This window comes from Melospiza georgiana, chromosome 2 (genome assembly GCF_028018845.1).
Source record: "Melospiza georgiana isolate bMelGeo1 chromosome 2, bMelGeo1.pri, whole genome shotgun sequence".
Classification (NCBI taxonomy): Eukaryota; Metazoa; Chordata; class Aves; order Passeriformes; family Passerellidae; genus Melospiza; species Melospiza georgiana.
In genome coordinates this window covers 61,410,613-61,424,289 of record NC_080431.1, presented here as the reverse complement: position 1 = coordinate 61,424,289, position 13,677 = coordinate 61,410,613, and the positions used below count along the sequence as shown (strand labels likewise).

The 13,677-nt window shown below is 45.1% G+C and overlaps 1 protein-coding gene and 2 non-coding genes across 4 annotated transcripts; all 3 read left to right on the top strand.

Annotated features, from left to right (window-relative positions):
• Window positions 1-4,757: 4,757 nt before the first annotated feature.
• RPL21 (ribosomal protein L21) lies at window positions 4,758-13,308 on the top strand. Of its 2 annotated transcripts, XM_058045785.1 has the most exons (7): window positions 4,758-4,861; window positions 6,276-6,354; window positions 6,908-6,969; window positions 7,956-8,068; window positions 8,725-8,875; window positions 9,424-9,514; window positions 13,180-13,308. In XM_058045785.1, the coding sequence occupies exons 2-6, from the start codon at window positions 6,288-6,290 to the stop codon at window positions 9,511-9,513; spliced, it is 483 nt and encodes a 160-aa protein (XP_057901768.1). In that variant the 5' UTR covers window positions 4,758-4,861; window positions 6,276-6,287; the 3' UTR covers window position 9,514; window positions 13,180-13,308. The 2 variants fall into 2 exon arrangements, with proteins under 2 accessions (XP_057901768.1, XP_057901767.1); XM_058045784.1 differs by lacking the exon at window positions 13,180-13,308 and having other exon boundaries at window positions 9,424-9,559.
• LOC131080763 (small nucleolar RNA SNORD102) lies at window positions 7,673-7,753 on the top strand. Its single transcript, XR_009114197.1, has one exon. It is a non-coding gene; the product is annotated as a small nucleolar RNA SNORD102 (small nucleolar RNA).
• On the top strand, window positions 8,128-8,260 carry LOC131080776 (small nucleolar RNA SNORA27). The gene has a single exon (XR_009114209.1). It is a non-coding gene; the product is annotated as a small nucleolar RNA SNORA27 (small nucleolar RNA).
• Window positions 13,309-13,677: the final 369 nt, after the last annotated feature.

Below are 13,677 nucleotides of genomic sequence, written 5' to 3'. Positions count from 1 at the left end.
GAATGGGAGAAATGCACAGAACCTGCTAAGTGTGTGGAGGCTTCAGGAGAATGGAGAATTTAGTTTGGTAAAATTAAAGTGTACAGGAGATATTCTGTGCAAATAATTACAGAAAAAGGGCAAGCATTGTTCTTCCAGCTAGAAGAACGCATAAGATCAGACATAAAGGAAGAGAAAATAGCACCCTAATCATTAAGCCAGTTCTTCAACTGCAGTTAGTAATTCCCAAGAGGGCTAGCAAAAGGCTCAAGGTTGGATTGTGAAAGATCGGATTTTAAAAAATATATTTGAATATTAACTGTATACTTATATCCCATACATTCCCCACAAAAATGCCCACAAAAATCCCCACCTTATGCAGATTTGCTGCTGGCAGCAGCTGAGTTCCTCCATGACAAAGGAGAGGAATTTTCTGCAATTATCAGCTGTATCAGTGTAGGAGTAGCTAATCACCTTTAGCCAAAACAAGTAAACTACAGTAAAGCTGCTGGTGACATTATAAGGAGTTGCTTGTTCCTGGGTAACTGGTTTGGACCCAGGAGAGGTTACAGAGAGACAAAAATGTGGAAACACAAGAAGTTTGAGAAAACACTGAATGATGATACCAGTTGAATAACTGAATAATGGATACATTGAATAATAAAACCAATTGATTGAGAAGTCGCTTTGTTAGTAAGGAAAGAAAGGGACCTTAATTGCTTTTGAAATGAAGTTTGATAAATGTCTTATATTAATTGGTACCTGTAAGAAGATGGTCACAGTTACAAAACTGCTTCCTTGGAAGTTCCTGATGATTTTCTATATAGGTAGAATGCCATGTTAATCAAATAAGCAGTGGAATGACAGAACTTGTTCAGTATTTGAGATTTCATGTTGCAGTCTAGATAATGATGGAAAAAAGGGCCATTTGTTTCACTCTGACGTCAATCCTCCTGCATCGAGGAACACTTTGAATTGGCAACAAATTTGTAAGTACCATAAGTGTAATGAAAACTTCCACCCATGTGTGACATGCTGAGCCCCATCACAATTCTTGGTCTACAGAGTTTTTTGCCTTTTTATTTCTCTCAAAGGCTGTCATTTTTCCCATTCCTTTCCCCATGATATGCCTCACTGGCAATGCAGCTCAGTATATCCACCTGTACTGGCACTTCTGCAATTCCACAGTGAGTCCTTTGAAGAAATTTGTCTGCACTGTCATTTTTGGAAGGAGGTTGGTTGATTAGACACTAATTTGATTGATTTTAACTCCCATGGAACTAGGCTCAAGCTTGCATTTACAGAAGGGGATTTGTGGATAAAGAGATGAACTAACTACAGAAATAAAAAGTTTGGTTGTTAGGGCTAGAATCATGGGGGAGCTGAAGAGACAGAAGCATGACTCTGAGATGCCATATAACATGATCCTTTTGGAAAGAGTGAACAATGGAATAACTGGGTCAGCTGAGGAGGTGACAGATTACTTTGGTCAGTAACTTTTCAATCAAAAGCACAGTATAGATGCTGCACTTCTGTAAATGGGGTAACCAATTAACTTCACAATCTTGATTTTCAATTTAGGATCTTGGTTTTGCAATGTTATCACAAAGGGAACTGTAGATTTTAATCCTCTTTAACACTTATTCGCAGTTATTTCTGTTAAAATTTAACTCCAGTCCTAATCAGCTTTTTATCTTTATATGTAGTGAAGGCATTTTGTGAGACACAGGAAACCTACACCTTAGTGAAGGGGAATATTTTTCATTTTTCACCTCAAAGCACTTTACAAACTCTCATTGATTTAAATTCTTTCCACACACCTGCTGAATAAACCAACACAAACAGAATGTCACACTTAGGATCTATCACTTGGTCCACTAAGCATAGGAGCAAGCCAGATCCCACTGTGCATTAAAATTTCAGTGAAGGATTCCTGGCAACCCCATGTGCAGAATCATCACAGCACATTTATTCTTTACAGAGAGCCATCATCCACACAGATGCTGCAGGGAAATGTCAGAAGAGAATAGGGCTCTCCCAGAGAAGACACTAGAACCCTGACTGTGGGAACTTGGGGACTGAAAGCGGTTTGGGCTTGGCATGGTACTTTCCACTCTGAGAAAAACAAAGTGATGTTTATCTACCCTCCACTCCTCTGACTTCGAATGAGCCCTCCCTTTCAAGCTCCCTTCCCCAGCAACTTTTGAATTGGCTCCCACTGAAGCTGTTTTCCCTGTCTTGCTCTACCTCCACACCAGGCAAAGTGGGAGGGAAGCAGTTTAGCATGGTGTAGAAAGATTTTTGGCGTATGTCAATGGGTGGAGCACCAGTCTGGGACCTTCACAGTGTTTTGGATCTTTGTGTTAAGCTGTGGATTGCTACTTGCGTTCACCATCTTGAGTACCTGGTGTTTCTGCAGCAGAACCAGATGTGGTGCTTGCCTACAGCCTAGGAGAAATTGGAGTCTGCATCCTACAACTTCAGTTTGATCAGGGAAAAGCAGTTTAGGCTGGGTTTATGAGAGGGCAGGGCAGGGCAGCAAGGGGAGCACATGCAGTCTGGAATGCAGAGCTGCAGGTCTCCCCCACATCTGCTTGGCTCCTAGCTCCAGCTTCCAGACCAGAACTCACCCCACAAATTGAGCATCTTTATCTGCTGCAGACAGCCATTATTAAGAAATCTTTTTGTGAGCAATATGCAAATGCTTTGCAGTCTTTAACTGCTCCTCAGGTGTCAGTTTTGGGAAACCATGTATCAAACGTTGGTAGATAAGATGGATTTCTGGATCAGACTCAGCATGCCTAGGGAATGATTCAATGGAGACAAACTGTGAAACATGATTGTTTCTTTGAATTGTGGAGCTAAAGAAGGATCCTGGGAATGTGCTAATCCAGGTAAATTTATGAATAAAAAACATTACAGAAATTTGAATCAACCTGTCATGTTATTCAGGAAAAAATATGTAGCAAATTCTGAATGTGTTACTTGGCCACAAACAGAGCATAGTTCAAGTGAGTTCCCAGTTACCACTCCCTTATGAATGACACTTTCCATACATGTTTCCATATGTGTTCTGCTTGTGGACATGGGTTTTAGCATGTGGTGTTTCTTCCCTGTTCCTTCCCGGTGGATGTGGCGATATGTCCTCCATGTAAATCACTGGCAAGATTAAGGCATTCAGCTCACTCACTGCAAATGCCTAGCTTCCTTTACCCAATAATGCCTTTTAGGATTTGGCTTTCTGTCTTTGCTTGATATCCTCTCTGAAATCTGTTGTCAATGCACTTTCTCACCAAAGATCTGTTCAGGCTTGTAATGCTTGGAAAAGTTTCATGGTATCTAGGCTGAATGCATATTAAATTATATAATTTTTCTCTGCGTAGATATCAGGTCCTGTAAAATCTAGATTTTTCATGGTGAAGGGATGGAGTACAGACACATTTTTCTAAATATAACACTTTACTCCAAGAGGTTTCATGTGGAGACAGGGCCTGTCTGTCAGAACACGTCCTGCCAGGCAGCTCTGCAAGCAGAACATGATAGTGAATTTAATCCTCTATATCCATTCTTGTGATCCATAAACTTGCTTCAAAGTGATGATTGAAAAGGCTTGAGTTTTGAAAGACAGTATCAGCAGAACCGTGAGGTTAGTCAGAGGATCAAGAAGGATTTTATACCCCACTTTAAGTAATCATTCCTCCCGTAAATTAAATAAGTGCTTCGTTCATTCAAAACAAGAAATTTGCAGTAGGGCAACTCCTCAGCAAAGACAAGTTTTGAACCGTCCCTGCATGTTTAGCCTGGGGGAAGGAGGCCCTCTCTTGACTCACTGCAACCAGTGATTCCCAAGGTGATTCCTGTCTGCTCCGATACCAGAGATGCACAAACACAGCGAGTCACTCTGCCGGCCCGGGAACCTGCTCACCACTCCCTTCCTTCTCCATGCAACCTGTGGCACTTGCGAGGGCTCTTCGTGGACAATCCGGGCTTTATTTATCTGGTGGAAATCTCTGCCATACAAACTGAAGATTATGGCATCATAATACGAAAAACCTCATTACAACACTAAGAAAACCCAAACCTGCGCAGCCTCTTCGCCTGTTTGTTAGCATGCTTCTCCCAGCCCGCTTCCCTGCCCGGGAGTGCGGGATCTCCGGTCGGGCAGCCGTGACTGACACACAGCAGCGCCGGCACGCTCACACTGCGGCCAATTTAAATGCCGGCGTACTACTTTCACGTCGTAAAACACCCTGCTGGCTGCTTATGTCTTACGTTTCCAAACTTGTTTCCTTAAGGATGGCGGGCCAGCGGCTCACCGCAGGACTCGCTCCTCGGGATCCCTGACGGACACATCGCTTGTTTTCCCTGTTCCCGACAGCCCCGCTGCTAGACCTCTCCCACCCCCCTCTCAGAGCCACAGGGTGCCTCAGGCTGGAAGGGGCATCTGGTCCAGACTCCCTGCTCCCGCAGGGCCGTGCCACAGCACATGGCACAGCATTGCGTCCGGAGAGTTCTTTAATATCTCCAATGAGAGAGGCTCCACAACCTCTCTGGGCGCTCTGTCCAGTGCGCGGTCACCGCACAGGAAACAAGCTCTTCCTCGCGTTCAGCTGGAACTTCCTGTGCATCGCTTTCTGCCCGTTGCCATGAAAACACATGCACAGCCCTGAAACCCGCGGCGTTAGTCCCTGCTTTAGCCGCAGGATCCGCCTTGTGCCGCAGCTGTTTTTCGGGATCAGCATCCCGGGGCCGGCTGCCCCCCAGGCCGTTCCCTTCCCGTCAGGCGCGGTGCGGACAGCCCCGCCGAGGCCCCGCTGTTAAGGGCGGGCGCGGCCCCGCCCCCTTCCTTTGGAGCCGGGGCGCCATTTTGTGCGCACGCACGGTGAGCGCCCGCGCCCCTCCGCCGCTCCGGGGGACGCGCTGGGGACGCGGGCTGCCGGGACACGGAGCGGGGACGCGGCCGGAGGGTTCCTGCTGCCGGCGGGGGCGGGCGGGGGGCCGCCGGCTCTGATGGGAGCACCACGGCCTTCCTGGGGCGGGGAGTCGGGGAGCGAGGAGGCCGCGGGTTGCGGGTGGCGGTGCCGGGCGGATTGCGGGTGGCGAGTGGGATGGCGGTGCAGGGGGTGCTGAGGGAGGCAGGGGGTGCTGAGGGAGGCAGGGGGTGCTGAGGGAGGCAGGGGCCGCCGAGGCCCGCGGCGGGAGCCGGTGCGGAGCAGCAGCGCCGCAGCACGTGGCGGCGGGCCCGGCCACCCCGGCGGGAATGCCGGGACGGGGAAGGCGGCACAGGGACGGCTCCTCGGGGCCGACAACGCCGGGATGGCCGCGTAGGCCTGCGGAGCATGTGAGCCTTGTGTCAGACGTAATAATGGCCTGTAAATGTGGTGGGGGTCCTGCCTTATGGATGCCTTGTAAGGAGGGGCTTAGGGAACGGGGCAGAGGTGTCATCGAGGGACATCTCGCAGCGAGAGGAGGTATCCTGCTGCCTGGCAAGGGCATGTGGAAGGAGCATGGAACAGCCAGCTGACGTCTGGAGAAGTTCAGATTGGATATAAGGGGAATAATGTTAATGGCAACAGCCAGGCCTCCAAATATGCTCCCTAGGAAGGCTGTGCAGTAAGGTCTTGGGGGAAAGTAATACAAGGAGTAGCTGCTCCTCATTGCTACAGCATGAGTGGAAGTGGAGGGGCAGTCACTGATCTTTGTGGTGACCAGAGATGGGACCTAAGGAAGTGGCATGAAGATGTGTCAGGGAAGGTTTTAATTTGGGTGTCAGGGTTTGGTTTTTCACTCCAAGGGTGGTTGGGCACTGGAATGGGCTCTCTGGGGAACCTGGTCACAGCACCAGCCCTAGAGAGTTCAATAATCTTCTGAACAATGCTCTCAGTTACATGGTGTGACTCTTCTGGTGTTGTCAGCAGAGCCAAGAGTTGGTCCTCGTGGGTCCCTTCTAATTCTGAATATTCTTTGGTCCTGCTCAAGAACTTTATCCAGTCAAATTTCAAGACCTGAGTGGAGAAAGTTCTCGAGTAGCTTGGTTTGACCTCAGCAGACCTTGCTGTAAGCAGGAGTTAAACTGAGGACCTTGCTGGCATCCATTCTAACCTGAGTTAAGCTGTGGTCCTGTAAGCTCTGATTTCTTTGGATGCCTAAGCGAATCCCATTGCTTGAATTGAAGCAATGTCGTTCTGAATAGGCTTAAAGAGTCCATTAATCCGAAATACTTAAAAATTCCATCAGCTTTGAGGTGAGTGAACTGATAGTTGTGAATAATTTGCCTTTTTTTTTTTTATTTACAGTAACCAGCCAAAATGACGAACACAAAGGGAAAGAGGAGGGGGACGCGTTACATGTTCTCCAGGCCCTTCCGCAAGCATGGTGAGTGTCCCTGGCAGGGCCAGCACTGCATCCACTCACTGCCCTGATGGACAGCTGCACTCCCTGGGGATGGGCTGTGAAACAAGGCCTTGTGCCAAGGGATTTCTGACACCTTGGGCTGAAAGCTCTGTGGAACTGTACACAGAGCTCTGAGCTCTTACTGCAAATGCTTTGGTATTCTGGTTGTTTGGCAGTAGCCACAGTGCTAATTCTGTCAGTGCTTGAAAATTAATCTGAAGGTGAGGAAAGTATTTCAGCAGTTACTTGAAACATAGAGGGGTTTTTCCTCTGATCAATAAGCAGTTGCATTTATATTGCTAAACTAAATAGTTTATGTCTCTTCAATTTTGGCATTTGGAACACAAATCTGATTTTTCTTTAGCTGGGCATTTTAAAAGTGTGAAGTGTGTAATTACTGCTTTAAAAAGGCATGGTTTGATTTTTGTGGTATTTAGGAAAACTTTATCATATGCATGATCTGTGTCCCTCATCTTTTTTATGTGTGTGTGAAATTCCAGGCTTCCTAAGTATCCAAATTTGTATCTCTTAACAGGAGTGGTCCCTCTGGCTACCTATATGCGGATCTACAAGAAGGGTGACATAGTGGATATCAAGGTACTTTCTGCAGTGCTGTGTGACTGAAAGCTGAAGCAGTGTGGTCCGAGCAGTCTCCAGCTCCTTGGGGTGGGCTCTTGTTGCTTGGGTCACATTTGCACCCACAAGTGCCTGTGCTCACTTAGGGAGCAATATTGGAATGACAGTGCTACTGAACCAGTAGTAGCACTTCAGCGTCACATGCTGGTGTATGTGGGGTTTTGTAGATACGTATAATTTGGGTGTGCTTTGTTTTGGTGTATTCAGCTGCAAAAGGGAAGTATGCCATAGTCAATATTTGAGTTGGCTACTGGCACAGCTTTCCTAGGAGCCTCAGCTGTCACTTAGTTGATATTCTGTTATGAGCCATGATTTGTGGTGGGGGGTTCATAGTTAGGTGATTGCAAAGCTATACTAAAACTAGAAATCAAGAAATAAATGGGAGGATACATCGTATATACTAATAAAGGGGAGAACAGTGAAGCAGCATTTCCCATCACTTGGTATATATTAGGACTTTTTAAAAGTCAGCTGTACTTACACAACTGAGTTGCAGTGAATGTGAAAACCTTTCATCAAGGATTCCTATTTGGTTGAATCCTTTGGTTTCATTTGGAATGCCATGTTCTTGTAGCAGTCACACAGAAGATGGTGTTTAATTTGCTAGTTTGTTGTTTGACTTGGAGAACGTATTGTTCAGAATTGACACTTCCTCACGCGCTGGAGCTTGATGATGAATGTCTCTTGTGATTGCTTGCTTGTCTTGGAAGCAAAGTGATCTGTCATTTCACCGACACTGAAAGCTACCAGAACTGACGTAGCAAAATTTGGTAGTCTTCAGATGCAAAATGCATGGCGATGAATTCCAACTTTGGGGTAAAATGGGAATATTTTGTAATAAATCTCAAATAATTTGAAATGTATACTTTAAATTACTTCTTAAAGAAAAACCCTTTTTTCCCCTCCCCCTCCTTTTTTTCCCCCCTTTTCTTTATGTTTCTTAACAGGGCATGGGTACTGTTCAAAAAGGCATGCCCCACAAGTGTTACCATGGCAAGACTGGAAGGGTGTATAATGTTACTCAGCACGCTGTGGGCATTATTGTTAACAAGCAGGTTAAGTAAGTAATGAAATCCTATGAATTGAAACTTGGTATTTGAGAAAGTTGAACTGTGATTGCACCCTCCTTTCACTTTACCAGTTAGACAGATCTTGTCTTGATTGGTCATTCAAGGTGGGTAAAGTGTATTTCCTTTTTATAACCCAAGCAAATGATGCTCATTTGACTTGGATCCTGTCAGAGGAAACATTTTTTGTTTCTCTTACCAGCACCTAAAGTCACATTACCTAGCAGCGCTTCTCAGCCAGTGTGCTGGCATTGAAGCCCTTTTTAAATACTAGTATGTAGGTGGATCCAGCTGAATTTTGTACAGTTTAGTAAAAAACAAATAGGTTTCTTTTTGGTTCCAGGAGCTGGCCTGTTGTGCATTGGTAATAAAATTACTTGTTTGTATGCTAAGAGGCTAAAACTGTATTCTCCACAATTTAATTTGAAATTGTCAGCACATTGTTATATATTACTTTGTTATATGATAATAAGCTTTTAGTTATATGTAAGTTATATCTGATGTGCATCTGCAGCGGTGTTTGAGATACTGCTCTTTAAAAAAAAATAACCTGTAATTGAGCTCATGGAGTTAGTTCTGTAAGGTCTGTAAGTCTTGATTTAATGTGACCTTTTTCAAGGGAAGATTAAAAACTGCCTGCCTTTCTTAGGGGCAAGATTCTGGCCAAGAGAATTAATGTGCGTATAGAGCATATTAAACATTCCAAGAGCAGAGACAGCTTTCTGCAGCGCGTGAAGGAAAATGAAAGGAAGAAAAAGGAAGCAAAAGAAAAAGGCATTTGGGTTCAGCTGAAACGCCAGGTAATGTTTCTGTTTAGGTCACAATCCTTGAGCAGGAGATGACTGCGTTCTTGGAATAGTGGCCTCATGCAGTGCGTCGGCATTTGGCCTGTCTGGATGTTTGTGGCTGAGCACTGCTCTGTGCCAGATGAAAATTGTAGTTGTAGCCTCGAACAAAGGCTGCAGCAGCAGCTCTGGATGGTTTTAGGGTCAGTAGAGTCTTTGCTTTATAGGTGAGTTTTTAGTTGCAACAGGTTCTATTGTAAGCCTTGAAGGAAAGAATTAATAACCAGACTTCAGAGAAGGGATAATGGCTGTTGCTTCTGGAGCTGCAGGATACGTCACTCCGTGTTCATTGGGTTGATGAGCTGCAGAGAGTAAAGCATAGGTTTTGTAATTCAGTAGCAAGAGTCAGGCACATTTTCTGGCAGATAATTTTCTTATTGCTACTCTTTGAATCGAGTTTATGAGACTAGGAATGGTAAAATTGCTGTAATGTTTATATAATAATGTGCTAAATGGTTGACAAAATGTTATTTTCTGAAAAGATGCTTTTCTTCTGTTTACAGCCTGCTCCACCAAGAGAAGCACACTTTGTGAGAACTAATGGCAAGGATCCAGAGCTGCTGGAGCCAATTCCTTATGAATTCATGGCATAATGTATGTTTAAAAAATAAACTAAAGATATGGTTTTGGACAAGTGTATGTGATTGTGGCTGATTCATTTAGTTGGGTTTGGGGCTTTTTTGCTTGAACAGATGCTTTAGAAACCTTTTATTGAAGTATATTTATTTAGCTTGCATTTACCATGCTGCTTAGTCATTTAAATCATCTGCAGCTTTTGCTGACGAATTTCATCATCTATATAGATGATAAATGCTAGGAACGCTGAAATTTGCTAGTGCTTAGTAATGATCATGAGCTGTTATAAGAATATTTCACCAGCAAACTAAGAATTTGTATTAAGAATTGGCCAATGCCAATTGAAGGCTTGATTTTTATTTTTTTTTTTTTTTTGTAGGAAAAGAGATAAGGTGTTTCAGATTTCATTGATGCAAGGTTTTGGCTAAGGAGCCTCATGAATACTGAGGAATTGTTGAAGCCATTTTTGAAAACAACCTCTAGGGAAATGTCTGTAGGCAAATTTTGTTCTTCCATCAGTGTAACTTGCAAAATAATGTTTACAGCATCCCCATGCCAATAAGCCTTCTTACAAAATAGTGGTAGTTTAGAAACAAGGGTTTCATTCCAGAACTGCCAGCCTTTGTATTTTGATTTTTAACATTTTAATTGGCTGGTATAGCTACTAAACACTTGCATTTTATATGTTCATTGCATGCCTGTTGAATGTTGCAGTGAATTCCTCTCATCCCAGATTTACTCATGTCTCACAAAAGCCTACTGCCACCCGTGCAGTTCTTAAATGGAAGAAGATTTTCAGCTGACTGTTTACTAACCAGTGCTGGTTTAGTGAGCTTTGCTTGAAGCAGTGTGCAGCCTGCTACAGACTGCTGAAGGGAATCTGCTTGGTTAGCCTTGAAAGCGCACAGTCTCAGGCTTGTTTTGTAGTTACAGGTAAATAATAGTTTACCTTGAAGTGTCATGGCAGGCATTGCTCAGCTGCCTTCAGTAAGTGATGTAAAACTCATGTCTGCGTGTAGACAGAAGTACTGGAGCAGCAAGTGACCTCAAGCTGTTTGTAGGTGTTCACTGCTGAGAGTTGCTGAACAGTGAATTGCAGGGCAGCTTCTAAGTGTGGGAGTAAGGAACTCAGAGATGATGAGGTTTGCTTTTACCTAACTCTCAATCGTGGGTGTTCCCATTCCCATGGAATGTAGGTTTCAGACCTTGAATTCAGAATCTGGCTTGGGCTGGTGTTTAGGGTGAAGGGCTTTAGGTTGGATGGGCTGGAGTTTCCAAGTTCCAGTGAGCAGATTGCTATGTTTGAAGTTCTCCAAGCTCCCATCTCAGAAGATGCAGCAGGCTGTATAGGTGGAATGACTTGGAAGAGCATGCCCCTTAGCAGGCTGCTCCATGACAGTGGAGCTGTGCACCACATGCACTTGGCTTTTATGGTCAAGGGGCTGTTCTTGGAGCAGCAAGATTTGTGAGCTTTATCAACCTCCTTGGCTTGTCAGTTTCCACAGCCATTTAAAAGTGGTATTTGCCCTACAAGATAAGCATCATTTTCCACTAGGCTTTGTAGGAATTAAGTGGGAGGCTATTGGATACAAACTGGTGATGGCATTTTAAATTTGCTTCTCATGCATGTTTGAGCTATTTTGGTTCTGTGTTTGGTTAGTACTCATTTGTCAAAATCACGGCAGATTAGCTGTAGCAGCATGATGAAATGATTAACATCATAAGTGGGGCACAGTTCTAAACTTTTTGAACTTACTTTCAACAAATTGGAATACTAAGACTGGACAGCATTGCAGTGGTCCTGTTTAAGAGCTGCGCTCCCAGAGACACTGCATTGCAACACTATGCAATTTTTTTTAAAAAGTGTTTTTAAGGTCACTATGCCAATGGTAGTTGGTTGTAAATGCATATTTGGAAGCCGTCTAGGCTGGGAAGTGAGGTTGGGAAGGTTTTCTTGGTCAGGATTCCCAGAAATGACTGAAAATGAATCTGGGTTTGTACAGGAAGAAAATAACCTTTTTTGTTTGTTTTTAATGTTTGGAAAGAGGACAAATAAATGAATGTGTAGCCTGTTTGTTGCACTTAGTGAAGTGGGGGTTTTCCACTCTGAGGTTTCACAGCCCAGACACTTAACAGATCTCAGTACCTGATCTCAGCTGCTGAATTTTGCTTCCTGTGTGTTTGGCTGCCCTGTTTTGCACAATCCTGACGAAAGAGGGAGATCTGTGAATTGGGAAAAGCTGAAGCACTGCCTTAGAGACATCTCCAGTCCTGAGCTGAAACATGAAGCATGTTCCTTACAGGGTTTGGAGTCACCAGTTTTGACTTGGCTCTGGAAGGGTTTTACACACTAAATCCATGAGCTGTAACCAGTTCTCTGCAGTCCTGCTCTGAGGCTCCTTTACAGCCATAAACCTTTACCCCTGGCAAAATCTCCTGTTGTCTCCTAGAGAAGCAGCAAGGAAGCTGCCTTCTGAGCTGTCAGCTTCATCTTTTTCAGTCTATTGGCAAAGCAGGATTTGAGGTTTCCTGAGCACTGTGTAGGCAGTATCAGGCAGGGAGGGTCAGTGAAAAGGCAGGACTAGGAAGTGGAAGGAGGAACCATTGTCAGTACAGAGGTTGCATGAGGTAGGAACATTGCTCCCACCAGCAGCACCCATACAGCTTAGGAACTCAGAAAAATAAAAAATAAGAAGCTCCAGATGTTCTCAGGATGTTCTCCATGCCACCATCACAGGAACAAGCCACCTACTCCCCCCAAAAGTACTGCTGTTGAATGCTGCCAGAGCTTGGAACAGCAGGGTGTGGTAGGCAGCAGTATGGCACCCCTGGCACTGAGCAGTGTTGCTGAGGGAAAGGGGATCGTGATGGGCCATAGGGGTAGTGGGATAGGCCATCCACAGAGGGGGTTAAAAAAGTACAGCCTGGCGCTTCCAAGTGGGGCCTGCAGAGCAGAGAAAGGCCCCTTGGAATAGCCTGGAGGCCCACACATCCCAGGGGTGCTTAATCTGCAGCATGGGGACAGCTAATCTAGGCCCCCAATGCTTCAATTTACTGAGCTGCTCCTGTTGTACCTGGGTAGGTGTTGATGGAGACACAGTCCATCACACCCTGGACATGAATTCCTTCACAGGGCATCCTGCCTGGGCTTGGGCAACGTTATCTCTCTGCTTGACCACCCCTACTTGCCCTTTGAGGGTGCTCCCAGCAGCAGGCAAGGCAGCTCGAGTTGTACAGGAGAAAGAGGCAGCTCCTCAAGGTTTGAGGATGGTTGTTCAATGCTGCTTTCACAGCTCAGCACCTGGGAATCTTCTGCCTGGAATGGACTTGTTTCAGTAGCATTCTTTCAGGGGCACACTGAATGTGCTCTGATAGGTCTTTTGTAAAGAAGTGTACAAAAATAGCTGCTGCTGGCTCTGTGAGTGAGGCCAAAGACAAGCGATCCTCTAGGGGGATCACTAGGGGGAGGTGACAATAGTGGGAACCTATGAAAACCAAAAGCTTTTAGTGGTACCAGAGAAATCTTCTTTCCCAAAAGAAAAGAACTTGCTAGCATGATGGGGAGTAAAGTAGGAACTTTGGGGCTGATAGCTTTTGGAAGTGAAAAGAAACCCATAAGGGTTCTTTGGCACTAAAGCAGCGCAAATAATCAACGGTGCTTCTTCCACTATGCTTTTCTGCAGGTGCTGCTTTAACTGATGTAATTAGGATTGTCTGAACTCATCTGCCTGTGTATGAGCATCCAGGGTCACTTGGGCTGTCCAAGCATCTGCAGTTCTCACGGCGACTCCATCCCTCTGTGCCATGAGATCAGTCCATTTGAGTACCATCCACAGTCCTTTTCCATGTTGTGTCCTGCTGGCATGTGGTATCTCCCTGATAAAAATTAAAGCAGCCTCTGAATGGATTATTTATCTTTTAAGTACTCACACAGTTGCAAGGCAGCACAGAGCAGAAGCAGGAGCCAGGGCAATGGTTTGTGGAGACTGAAACATCTGCACAGCTGCTTGCAGATCGAGGCTGTCCTATTTAAGGACAGCCCATGGTGGAGCACCATTCTTCTCCAAAACTTTTCTACTTCAGAAACCCAAAGGGCCCAAACAAGACCACTTAGGTTTCAGGGCTGGCTGTTGTTCGATCCACAAGCTGAGTTTTCAACATTGGCTGTAGAGGAATATGTT